This window comes from Nesoenas mayeri (genome assembly GCF_963082525.1).
Source record: "Nesoenas mayeri genome assembly, chromosome: 6".
Taxonomy (NCBI): Eukaryota; Metazoa; Chordata; class Aves; order Columbiformes; family Columbidae; genus Nesoenas; species Nesoenas mayeri.
In genome coordinates this window covers 42590821-42603813 of record NC_137545.1, presented here as the reverse complement: position 1 = coordinate 42603813, position 12993 = coordinate 42590821, and the positions used below count along the sequence as shown (strand labels likewise).

General features: G+C 50.8%; 1 protein-coding gene across 1 annotated transcript in view; it reads left to right on the top strand.

Moving 5' to 3' along the window:
• NEB (nebulin) overlaps positions 1-12993 on the top strand; it is a gene marked incomplete at both ends in the record, with an annotated part of 113845 nt that overhangs the window by 34228 nt on the left and 66624 nt on the right. Inside the window, 15 exons of the mRNA XM_080347214.1 lie at positions 385-588; positions 942-1046; positions 1142-1249; positions 2426-2737; positions 4165-4368; positions 4722-4826; positions 4922-5029; positions 5867-6178; positions 6832-7035; positions 7371-7475; positions 7571-7678; positions 10774-11085; positions 11739-11942; positions 12295-12399; positions 12495-12602. Coding sequence (XP_080203340.1) covers positions 385-588; positions 942-1046; positions 1142-1249; positions 2426-2737; positions 4165-4368; positions 4722-4826; positions 4922-5029; positions 5867-6178; positions 6832-7035; positions 7371-7475; positions 7571-7678; positions 10774-11085; positions 11739-11942; positions 12295-12399; positions 12495-12602 — 2604 coding nt within the window. The remainder of the gene's footprint in view (positions 1-384; positions 589-941; positions 1047-1141; positions 1250-2425; positions 2738-4164; positions 4369-4721; positions 4827-4921; positions 5030-5866; positions 6179-6831; positions 7036-7370; positions 7476-7570; positions 7679-10773; positions 11086-11738; positions 11943-12294; positions 12400-12494; positions 12603-12993) is intronic.

The following is a 12993-nucleotide window of genomic DNA, read 5'->3' as shown; positions in this document are numbered from 1 at the left end:
AATATTTTATTTTGGAGGACCGAGAACTGGCAAAGGCCAGCCCTGTGTGCAGTGGCGAATGGTGTGAGAGCAGTAGGTGATGAGGTATAGGCTGCTGCCATGGTGCTGGCAGCTGGAAATAGCCAAATGGGGCAGGTCTGTCCCAGGAAGACTAAGCAGATGGTTGGGGAGGGTTTGTGGGTTGCTTGTCAGCTGCTGGTGCTGGTTGAGGTGTGGGGAGCCAGGTTGTGGGGGAACTGAGCGTAACAGGAATCTCTTTAGTGGTAGCTGGCTGGTTGACGCAGGGGAATGTGATTTGGTCATCAGAGCTTCCCTTGGTAGGGGGAGTGGTTGTGTGGAGCAAGGAGGTTGCTGAGCTGCTTTGTGTCCTTTGTGTCCTTTCAGAACGTGTACAGGTCCGACCTCCAGTGGCTGAGGGGCATCGGCTGGTCCCCAGCTGGTTCTCTGGACGATGAGAAGAACAAGAGGGCGAGCCAGATCCTGAGCGACAAGAAGTATCGGCAGCACCCGGACACCATCAGATTCACGAGCCTTCCTGACTCGATGCCCATGGTTCTGGCAAAGCACAACTCAGAAATCATGAACCAGGTGAGATTTCCCTGTGTGTGCAGCCTGTTGGAAAGGAGCGTCTTCCTTTCCCGGGACTCTGGGCTCTCTGCTTGCAGGGCCTGGGTTTGCAAGAGGGATGTTGCATCGTCTTGCTCCAGGGATCTGTGTTCCTTGTTTAGATCAAATTGTACTTAGTGTGGCTGGAGCAGTGATTGGGTGCAGTGTGGAAAAGAAAAGGATGAAGCGTTAGAAAGTTGTGGATCAAGAAAAGGTGTTCCTGAGTCAGTGCACCGTAGAGGCCCCTTGCTTCAGTTTGTTGGACTTGTTTGCTCTTGGAGTTTGTTACCTGACGCTTGCACGACATTTATTTGACGCTGTTCTCCTTTTTTCAGCGATCGTACACAGCAGCCTGGGAGAAAGACAAAACCAGTATCCACATTATGCCAGATACACCTGGTATTTTGCAAGCCCAGCAGAACAGAGTGAACTTCAGTGAGGTAGGTGGTTGAGCTGGGGTGCAGTGTCCATCCCTGGCTGCTGCTGTGTCCTGGGCGGAAGTGTTGCTTGAGGGGAACGCTTGTTTTTCTTTCAGAAACTGTACAAGCTTGCGATGGAGGAAGAGAAGAAGAAGGGCTACGACATGCGGGCGGATGCCATTCCCATCAAGTCTGCTAAAGCTTCCAGAGATATTGCGAGTGATGTAAGTACGGAGGAGCCCTTGGCGGCAAACATTGTTGGACGGTTTCAGAGTGCTTGTAGTTGAGGCCCAGGGTTTTCAGCCTTAGATGAGTGGGGACAGCAGAGCTCCTACCTGTCATAACCATTCTGCTAGTCCAGAAACATGTTAGCTCTTTCGGGTCTGCCTGTAGCTGTCCCTGCATGTTATGGGTGTTGGGTGTTGTGAGAGACTTTGTAGATTGTGTGTAGACAGTAACTGTCGGAACTGTGTGATGGACGCAATCCAAAGTAACTTTCCTCCTGGGCTTGTGGCAGCATCATGTTGTGCATCAGACTGGACTCTGGAGGTGTTGTGCTGCCCTCAGTGCTGCCGGTCTGCACATCCCTGGTGTTGCAGCTCCACAGCAGAGCTGGACATGAGGAAACAAAACCCCAACCGAGATTCGTGTTTTGACTGGAGCATTTATCATTTTGCTCTGGACTTGGGCACCTCCAGTCACTATAGACCAGTCATGGCTGTTGGGTGGAATATCTTTTCAGGACTCAGCACTCCAGGAGCTGAATTTACTTTGTCGTGAGGTTCTGTAGTTCAGGACTGTTCCCTCCTGTAAGGATATCAGTTCAGTCTATCCTTATTCCTACTGGACATTTCAGTAAGAGGCGGGGCAAATATGTCATTTACCCGCAGTTTTGCTGCCCCATCTTAGTGTCTGCAGACTTGCAGCTGAGGACACATCGGACTGTAGAATAAGAGCACTGACACTGTGCAGGAGAGGCTGGAACTCTGCAGTGTGTCAGGTGCTTGAGCTGTGTCTGTGAATGCAGACACGGCTGTGCAGGATGAGGCCCAGATGCCTACTAGAGATGTCTGGTTATTTTTCCTGAGTTTTGTGTCCCAGCTGCTGGGGATGCTCAGGTTGAGCGGGATCCTGTCTGCTGCCGTGCAGCGCTCCTGCTTCGCCAGCCGGCTTGGCTGGAGCTGCTGCCTGGGCCTCCACGTGGCTCCTGCAGCCCAGTGTGTGATGGGGTGGGATGGAAGCATAGGACACAGCAGGGATGTGCTGCATGGAGACGCCTCTTCATGAGGTGATCTTGCTGGGCTCCATTAGCAAAGTGATTGTTCGCAGGCACTGCTAGAGAATAGTGTTGGGTGGGAGAAGAGCTGGTCAAAATCTGACTGGTGTTTTTAACCCCGCAGTACAAATACAAAGAAGGCTATCGCAAGCAGCTCGGCCACCACATTGGGGCCCGTAACATAGAGGATGATCCAAAGATGGTGTGGTCGATGCACGTGGCCAAGATCCAGAGTGACAGGGAGTACAAGAAAGCCTTTGAGAAGTCCAAGACACACTTCAGTAGCCCCGTGGACATGCTGGGCATCGTGTTGGCCAAGAAGTGTCAGGAGCTGGTGAGTGACGTTGATTACAAGCACCCTCTGCACCGCTGGACCTGTCTGCCGGACCAGAACGATGTTGTCCAGGCCAGGAAAGTGTACGACCTGCAGAGTGACGTAAGTAATTGTTTTGTGTGTGTGAAAAGCAGAAGAGTGTGTTGTGTTCTGTTCCTTTGTTGGTGAAGGTCCTGGTGGAGAGCAGAAGTCTGGGCTGATTCTATGAGACTGTGTTGTGGCTGTATTGTCTTGGTGAACCACAGAATGGTTTGATTTGGAAGGAACCTTAAAGATGATGTAGTTCCAACGTCCCTGCCATGGGCAGGGACACTTTCCACTAGACCATGTTGCTCAAAGCAGTGTCCCACCTGATCGTGGACACTTCTAGGGAGGGGGCAGCCAAAACATACCTAGGCAACTTATTCCAGTGTTTTACGACCCACACAATAATGAATTCGTTCCTAATGTCTCATCTAAATCAAATCTCTTTTAGTTGAAAAATGTTAGCTGTGTATTTGAACTGAAACAAAATTTACAAATTCAGCTTTCTCATATGGGACAAATTCATTTATTTCTCATTTTACAATTTGTGAGACAACACAGTAGTACCGCTTTATTTGTTAAGATTTTGCTCAGAATGGCCAATGATAAAGTTTCCATGGAGGTCATATTTGATAGTCACAGAAGAGTCCTGTCTTGTCTTGGGCAATTTGATGGCAGGGCTCCTGCAGGTGGCTGGAGCTCTAGGTGGCAGGGGAATCACAGAATCACAGAAAGTCAGGAATTGGAAGGGACCTGGAAAGCTCATCCAGTGCAATCCCCCCAGGGAGCAGGAACACCCAGATGAGGTTACACAGGAAGGTGTCCAGGCAGGTTGGAATGTCTGCAGAGAAGGAGACTCCACAACCCCCCTGGGCAGCCTGGGTCAGGCTCTGACACCCTCACCGGGAACAAGTTTCTTCTAATATTTGAGTGGAACCTCCTGTGTTTCAGTTCGTACCCATTACCCCTTGTCCTACCATTGGTTGTGACCAAGAAGAGCCTGGCTCCATCCTCCTGACACTCACCCTTTCCATATTAATAACCGTGAATGAGGTCACCCCTCAGTCTCCTCCAAGCTAAAGAGACCAAGCTCCCTCAGCCTTTCCTCATAAGGGAGATGCTCCACTCGAACGGAGTCAAATATTTTATTTTGGAGGACCAAGAACTGGCAAAGGCCAGCCCTGTGTGCAGTGGCGAATGGTATGAGAGCAGTAGGTGATGAGGGTCTGGCAGCTGGAAATAGCCAAATGGGGCAGGTCTGTCCCAGGAAGACTAAGCAGATGGTTGGGGAGGGTTTGTGGGTTGCTTGTCAGCTGCTGGTGCTGGTTGAGGTGTGGGGAGCCAGGTTGTGGGGGAACTGAGCGTAACAGGAATCTCTTTAGTGGTGGCTGGTCTGTTGACGCAGGGGAATGTGATTTGGTCGTCAGAGCTTCCCTTGGTAGGGGGAGTGGTTGTGTGGAGCAAGGAGGTTGCTGAGCTGCTTTGTGTCCTTCGTGTCCTTTCAGAACGTGTACAGGTCCGACCTTCAGTGGCTGAGGGGCATCGGCTGGTCCCCAGCTGGTTCTCTGGACGATGAGAAGAACAAGAGGGCGAGCCAGATCCTGAGCGACAAGAAGTATCGGCAGCACCCGGACACCATCAGATTCACGAGCCTTCCTGACTCGATGCCCATGGTTCTGGCAAAGCACAACTCAGAAATTATGAACCAGGTGAGATTTCCCTGTGTGTGCAGCCTATTGGAAAGGAGCGTCTTCCTTTCCCGGGACGCTGGGCTCTCTGCTTGCAGGGCCTGGGTTTGCAAGAGGGATGTTGCATTGTCTTGCACCAGGGATCTGTGTTCCTTGTTTAGATCAAATTGTACTTAGTGTGGCTGGAGCAGTGATTGGGTGCAGTGTGGAAAAGAAAAGGGTGAAGCGTTAGAAAGTTGTGGATCAAGAAAAGGTGTTCCCGAGTTAGTGCAACGTAGAGGGCCCTTGCTTCAGTTTGTTGGGCTCATTTGTTCTTGGAGATTGTTACCTGATGCTTGCACGACATTTATTTGACGCTGTTCTCCTTTTTTCAGCGAGCGTACACGGAAGCCTGGGAGAAAGACAAAACCAGTATCCACATTATGCCAGATACACCTGGTATTTTGCAAGCCCAGCAGAACAGAGTGAACTTCAGTGAGGTAGGTGGTTGAGCTGGGGTGCAGTGTCCATCCCTGGCTGCTGCTGTGTCCTGGGCGGAAGTGTTGCTTGAGGGGAACGCTTGTTTTTCTTTCAGAAACTGTACAAGCTTGCGATGGAGGAAGAGAAGAAGAAGGGCTACGACATGCGGGCAGATGCCATTCCCATCAAGTCTGCTAAAGCTTCCAGAGACATTGCGAGTGATGTAAGTACAGAGGAGCCCTTGGTGGTAAACAGTGTTGGATGGTTTCCAGGTGCTTGTGGTTAAAGCCCAGGTTTTTCAGCCTGAGATGAATAGAGGAGAGATGAACACATTTCTTACCTGTCATAACCATTCTGCCAGTCTGTAAATGCTTGGATTCTGCAGGTTCTTCTTGTAGCTGTCCCTGCACGTTATGGGTGTTGGGTGTTGTGAGAGTTTGTAGATGGTGTGCAGAGAATAACTGGGAGCTGGGTGATGGACACAATCCAAAGCAGCTTTCCTCCTGGACTTGTGGCAGCATCACGTTGTGCATCAGACTGGAATCTGGAGGTGTTGTGCTGCCCTCAGTGCTGCCGGTCTGCACGTCCCTGGTGTTGCAGCTCCACAGCAGAGCTGGACATGAGGAAACAAAACCCCACCACGTTTTGTGTTCTGACTGGGACATTTCTCATTTCTGGGGCAGGTCCAGTCACTCTAGACCAGTCTCATGACTGTGCCCCAGAGTATCTTTTCATGGCCCAGCACTCCAGCAGTTGAATTTTCTCTGTCATGCGAGCTTCTGAACTTCATGTCTATACTCCTTCCAGAAGGGGATCAGTTCCCCAGCAGCTTGGCTGAAGCTGCCACCTGGGTCTCCATGTGGCGTCTGCAGCCCAGTGTACAGTGGGTTGGGATGGATGCGTAGGACACAGCAAGGATGTGCTGCACGTAGATGCCTCTTCATGAGGTGATCTTGCTGGGCTCTTTTAGCAAAGTGTTTGTTCACAGGTACTGCTAGAGAATAGTGTTCAGTGGGAGAAGAGCTGGTCAAAATCTTACTGAGATTATTTAACCCCGCAGTACAAATACAAAGAAGGCTATCGCAAGCAGCTCGGCCACCACATCGGAGCCCGTAACATAGAGGATGATCCAAAGATGATGTGGTCGATGCATGTGGCCAAGATCCAGAGTGACAGGGAGTACAAGAAAGCCTTTGAGAAGACCAAGACACACTTCAGTAGCCCCGTGGACATGCTGGGCATCGTGTTGGCCAAGAAATGTCAGGAGCTGGTGAGTGACGTTGATTACAAGCACCCTCTGCACCGCTGGACCTGTCTGCCGGACCAGAACGATGTTGTCCAGGCCAGGAAAGTGTACGACCTGCAGAGTGACGTAAGTAATTGTTTTGTGTGTGTGAAAAGCAGAAGAGTGTGTTGTGTTCTGTTCCTTTGTTGGTGAAGGTCCTGGTGGGGAGCAGAAGCCTGGGCTGATTCTATGAGCCCGTGTTGTGGCTCTGTTATCTGGGTAAGAAGTTCATGTTGTGACTGGATAGGGATGAAGTTTAGGAGGTGCCTTGCCTGATGGTCACAGAAGAGTCCTGTCTTGCCCTGAGCAATTTGTGGGTTGGGTTGCTGCAGGGGGCTGGAGTTCTGGCTGGCAGGGGAAGGGCAACAGAGTCAAATATTTTATTTTGGAGGACCGAGAACTGGCAAAGGCCAGCCCTGTGTGCAGTGGCGAATGGTATGAGAGCAGTAGGTGATGAGGGTCTGGCAGCTGGAAATAGCCAAATGGGGCAGGTCTGTCCCAGGAAGACTAAGCAGATGGTTGGGGAGGGTTTGTGGGTTGCTTGTCAGCTGCTGGTGCTGGTTGAGGTGTGGGGAGCCAGGTTGTGGGGGAACTGAGCGTAACAGGAATCTCTTTAGTGGTGGCTGGTTGGTTGACGCAGGGGAATGTGATTTGGTCATCAGAGCTTCCCTTGGTAGGGGGAGTGGTTGTGTGGAGCAAGGAGGTTGCTGAGCTGCTTTGTGTCCTTCGTGTCCTTTCAGAATGTGTACAGGTCCGACCTCCAGTGGCTGAGGGGCATCGGCTGGTCCCCAGCTGGTTCTCTGGACGATGAGAAGAACAAGAGGGCGAGCCAGATCCTGAGCGACAAGAAGTATCGGCAGCACCCGGACACCATCAGATTCACGAGCCTTCCTGACTCGATGCCCATGGTTCTGGCAAAGCACAACTCAGAAATCATGAACCAGGTGGGATTTCCCTGTGTGTGCAGCCTGTTGGAAAGGAGCGTCTTCCTTTCCCGGGACGCTGGACTCTCTGCTTGCAGGGCCTGGGTTTGCAAGAGGGATGTTGCATCGTCTTGCTCCAGGGATCTGTGTTCCTTGTTTAGATCAAATTGTACTTAGTGTGGCTGGAGCAGTGATTGGGTGCAGTGTGGAAAAGAGAAGTGTGGATCAAGAAAAGGTGTTCCTGAGTCAGTGCACCGTAGAGGCCCCTTGCTTCAGTTTGTTGGGCTTGTTTGCTCTTGGAGTTTGTTGCCTGATGCTTGCACGACATTTATTTGACGCTGTTCTCCTTTTTTCAGCGAGCGTACACGGAAGCCTGGGAGAAGGACAAAACCAGCATCCACATTATGCCAGATACACCTGGTATTTTGCAAGCCCAGCAGAACAGAGTGAACTTCAGTGAGGTAGGTGGTTGAGCTGGGGTGCAGTGTCCATCCCTGGCTACTGCTGTGTCCTAGGCGGAAGTGTTGCTTGAGGGGAACGCTTGTTTTTCTTTCAGAAACTGTACAAGCTTGCGATGGAGGAAGAGAAGAAGAAGGGCTACGACATGCGGGCGGATGCCATTCCCATCAAGTCTGCTAAAGCTTCCAGAGACATTGCGAGTGATGTAAGTACGGAGGAGCCCTTGGTGGCACACTCTTCCTATTCTTACTTGACATTTCAGAAAGAGGTAGGGGAAAAATGAAATAGTAGAATTTTTTGTGTTGGAAGGTACCCCAAACATCATCTTGTTCTACCCCTCTGCCATGGGCAGGGACACCTTCCACTAGACCAGGTTACTCAAAGCCCTGTCCAGCCTGGCCTTGAACACTTTTGTTTGGGGTCACCCACAACTTACCCAAGCAACTTGTTCCAGTGCTTTACCACCCTCACAGTAAAGAATTTCTTCTTTATTTCTAATCTAATTATCTACTGTCTTTCAGTTCAAAACCATTATACCTCCTCCTACACTCCCTCCTCGTCTTTCCTCTAGGCCCTCTTTAGGTACTGGTTGGCTGTTGTAGGATCTCCCTGGAGCCTTTTCTTCTCTAGGCTCAACAACCCCAACTTTCTCAGCCTGTCCTCATAGGGGAGGTGCTTCAGCCCCCAGTCATCTTCATGTCTTCCTCTGGACCTTCTCCAACAGGTCCATGTCTTTCATATGCTGGGAGTCCCAGAACTGGAGGGGGAGAATCTACTCCCTTGACCAGCTGGCCGCACTGCTTTTGCTGCAGCCCAGGATACGGTTCTCTTTCTGCGCTGTGAGTGCACGTTGTGGGCTCATATGCAGTTCCTCATCCACCAGTACTCCCAAGTCCTTCTCCTCAGTGCCACTGTCAATCCACTCATCACCCAGCCTGTGTCCATGTTTGAGATTGCTTCGACCCAGATGTGGGACCTTGCACTTGGCCTTGTTGAACTTCATGACCTTCACACAGGCCCACCTTGTTAGCCTGTCAAGATCCCTCTATATGACATCCTTTCTCTCCAATGTGTCGACCACACCACTCAGCTTGGTGTCATCCACAACCTTGGTTAGGATGTTCTCAATCCCACTGGCCATGTCCCTGACAAAGATGTTACGTAATACTGATCCCAGTACCGACTCCTGAGGGACACCACTCACTCCTGGTCTCTATCTGGACATCAAACCGTTGATCACAACTCTTTGAGTGTAACCATCCAGCCAGTTCCTTATCCACTGAGTCAACCACCCATCAAATCCATTTCTTGACATTTTAGAGACAAGGATGTTTTTTGGGACAGTGTCAAATGCTTTGCACGAGTCCAGGTAGATGATGTCAGTCACTCTTCCCTTATCCACCAAAGCTGTAACTCTGTCATACGAGGTCACCAAAGTAGTCAGGCATGACTTGCCCTTAGTGAAGCCTTGCTGGCTGTCACCAAACCCCTCTCTGTTTTCCATGGGCCTTAGCATAGTTTCCAGGAAGATCTGCTCCATGATCTTGCCAGGCACAGAGGTGAGACTGACTAGCCTGTAGTTCCCCAGAGCTTCCTTTTTCCCTTTTTAAAAATGGAGGTTATGTTTCCCTTTTTCCAGTCACTGGGAACTTCACCAGTCTGCTGACTTTTCAAATATGATGGACAGTGGCTTAGCAACTTCATCTGCCAGTTCTCTCATTACTCTTAGATGCGTCTCATTAAATTTCACGGACTTGTGCACATTCAGGTTCCTTAGATGGTGTTGAACCTGATCTTCTCCTACAATGGGCAGTACCTGATTCTTCAGTCCCTGCCTTTGTGTTCAGTGAATTGAGCAGTGTGGTTAGAGGACTTGCTGGCGAAGACTGAGGCAATAACATTGTTGAGTACCTCAGCCTTCTCCATGTCAGCTGTAGCCAGGTCCCCCACTTTGCTCATCAGGGTGGTACAGTTTCTTTCATCTTCCTTGGTTGTCCTGTGTACCTGAAGAAACCCTCCTTGTTATTTTTTATGTCCCTAACAAAGTTCAGCTCCAACTGTGCCTTGGCTTTCCTGATCTCTTGCCTCCACTCCTGGACCATATCCCTACAATCTCCCCAGGATGTGTATCCCTGCCTCCACTGCCTATGCATTTTGGTTTTGCGTTTTAGTTTAGCTAAGAGGTCTTGACTTAGCCAAGCTGGGCTTCTGCCTCCCTGCTAGAATTTCTGCATGTTGGGATTGAGAGCTCTTGCACCTTAAATAATGTCTTTACACACCTCCCAGCTCTTCTTTGCTCCTTTATCTCGGTGGGCAGTTTCCCAAAGGATCCCACTCACTAGTGCCCTAACCAGCGAAAAGTTTGCTTTTCTGAGGTTTAGGGTGCTGGCCCCACTTTTTCCCTGTCCTGTGCGCCTCAAGATTGAGAATTGTACCAGAGCATGATTGCTGCAGCCAGGGTTACACTCAGTCTTGACCTTTTTGATAAGTTCTTGCTCGTTAGTGAGCAACAGGTCCAGCAGTGCCTCTCCTCTGCTCAGGCTCTCCGTCACCTCTACTAGGAAGTTATCCTCAACACATTCCAGGAGTTTCCTGGACTGCTTGCAGTTTGCTGTACCACTTTTCCAGGAGATGCCTGGGTGGCTGAAGGTCCCTATCAGGATCAGAGCCTGCAAGTGTGATTCTTCCTGCAGTTGAAGAAAAAACTCTTCCTCAACCTCCTCTTCTTGATAGGGTGGCCTGCAGCAGACAGCAGTCATAAGGTTTCCTTTGTTTCCTTGGTGTCTAAATTTCACCATCAGCTCTCAATATTCACATTGCTGAGTAAGTGTCATTTTGCCCCCTGTCACTTCCCAAGCTTAGTGTCTGCAGACCTGCAGCTGAGGACACACACGGGACTGGAGATTAAGGCCCCTGACACTGTGCAGGAGAGGCTGGGGCAGTGCAGTGTGTCAACTGCTTGAGCTGTGTGGGTGAGCGCAGACACGGCTGTGCAGGATGAGGCCCGGTTGTCTACTGGAGCTGTCTGGTGTTTTTCCCTGAGTTTTGCATCTCAGCTGCTGAGCTGTCCCCTCCTGGAAATGCTCAGCTTGTGCGGGATCCTGTCTGCTGTCGTGCAGCGCTCCTGCTTTCCCAGCCAGCTTGGCTGGAGCTGCCACCTGGGCCCCTTGTGGCTTCTACAGCCCAGTGTATGTTGACTTGGGATGGAAGCGTAGGACACAGCACTGATGTGCTGCTAGAGAATAGTGTTGGGTGGGAGAAGAGCTGGTCAAAATCTGACTGGTGTTTTTAACCCCGCAGTACAAATACAAAGAAGGCTATCGCAAGCAGCTCGGCCACCACATTGGGGCCCGTAACATAGAGGATGATCCAAAGATGGTGTGGTCGATGCACGTGGCCAAGATCCAGAGTGACAGGGAGTACAAGAAAGCCTTTGAGAAGACCAAGACACACTTCAGTAGCCCCGTGGACATGCTGGGCATCGTATTGGCCAAGAAATGTCAGGAGCTGGTGAGTGACGTTGATTACAAGCACCCTCTGCACCGCTGGACCTGTCTGCCGGACCAGAACGATGTTGTCCAGGCCAGGAAAGTGTACGACCTGCAGAGTGACGTAAGTAATTGTTTTGTGTGTGTGAAAAGCAGAAGAGTGTGTTGTGTTCTGTTCCTTTGTTGGTGAAGGTCCTGGTGGGGAGCAGAAGTCTGGGCTGATTCTATGAGCCCGTGTTGTGGCTCTGTTATCTGGGTAAGAAGTTCATGTTGTGACTGGATAGGGATGAAGTTTAGGAGGTGCCTTGCCTGATGGTCACAGAAGAGTCCTGTCTTGCCCTGAGCAATTTGTGGGTTGGGTTGCTGCAGAGGGCTGGAGTTCTGGATGGCAGGGGAAGGGCAACAGAGTCAAATATTTTATTTTGGAGGACCAAGAACTGGCAAAGGCCAGCCCTGTGTGCAGTGGCGAATGGTATGAGAGCAGTAGGTGATGAGGGTCTGGCAGCTGGAAATAGCCAAATGGGGCAGGTCTGTCCCAGGAAGACTAAGCAGATGGTTGGGGAGGGTTTGTGGGTTGCTTGTCAGCTGCTGGTGCTGGTTGAGGTGTGGGGAGCCAGGTTGTGGGGGAACTGAGCGTAACAGGAATCTCTTTAGTGGTGGCTGGTCGGTTGACGCAGGGGAATCTGTTTTGGTCATCTGAGCTTCCCTTGGTAGGGGGAGTGGTTGTGTGGAGCAAGGAGGTTGCTGAGCTGCTTTGTGTCCTTCGTGTCCTTTCAGAACGTGTACAAGTCCGACCTCCAGTGGCTGAGGGGCATCGGCTGGTCCCCAGCTGGTTCTCTGGACGATGAGAAGAACAAGAGGGCGAGCCAGATCCTGAGCGACAAGAAGTATCGGCAGCACCCGGACACCATCAGATTCACGAGCCTTCCTGACTCGATGCCCATGGTTCTGGCAAAGCACAACTCAGAAATTATGAACCAGGTGAGATTTCCCTGTGTGCGCAACCTGTTGGAAAGGAGCGTCTTCCTTTCCCGGGACTCTGGGCTCTCTGCTTGCAGGGCCTGGGTTTGCAAGAGGGATGTTGCATCGTCTTGCTCCAGGGATCTGTGTTCCTTGTTTAGATCAAATTGTGTTTAGTGTGGCTGGAGCAGTGATTGGGTGCAGTGTGGAAAATAAAAGGGTGAAGCGTTAGAAAGTTGTGGATCAAGAAAAGGTGTTCCTGAGTCAGTGCACTGTAGAGGCCCCTTGCTTCAGTTTGTTGGGCTTGTTTGCTCTTGGAGTTTGTTGCCTGATGCTTGCACGACCTTATTTGACGCTGTTCTCCTTTTTCCAGCGAGCGTACACGGAAGCCTGGGAGAAAGACAAAACCAGTATCCACATTATGCCAGATACACCTGGTATTTTGCAAGCCCAGCAGAACAGAGTGAACTTCAGTGAGGTAGGTGGTTGAGCTGGGGTGCAGTGTCCATTCCTGGCTGCTGCTGTGTCCTGGGTGGAAGTGTTGCTTGAGGGGAACGCTTGTTTTTCTTTCAGAAACTGTACAAGCTTGCGATGGAGGAAGAGAAGAAGAAGGGCTACGACATGCGGGCAGATGCCATTCCCATCAAGTCTGCTAAAGCTTCCAGAGACATTGCAAGTGATGTAAGTACAGAGTAGCCCTTGCTGGTAAACAGTGTTGGATGGTTTCAGAGTGCTTGTAGTTGAGGCCCAGGATTTGCAGCCTGAGATGAATAGAGGAGAGATGAACACATTTCTTACCTGTCATAACCATTCTGCTAGTCTGTAAATGTGTGGGTTCTGCAGGTTCTTCCTCTAGCTGTCCCTGCATGTTATGGGTGTTGGGTGTTGTGAGGGAGTTTGTAGATAGTGTATAGACAGTAACTGTAGCAGCTGGGTGATGGACACAATGCAAAGCAGTGTCCTGCTGAGCTTGTGGCAACATCACGTTGTGCATCAGACTGGACTCTGGAGGTGTTGTGCTGCCCTCAGTGCTGCCGGTCTGCACATCCCTGGTGTTGCAGCTCCACAGCAG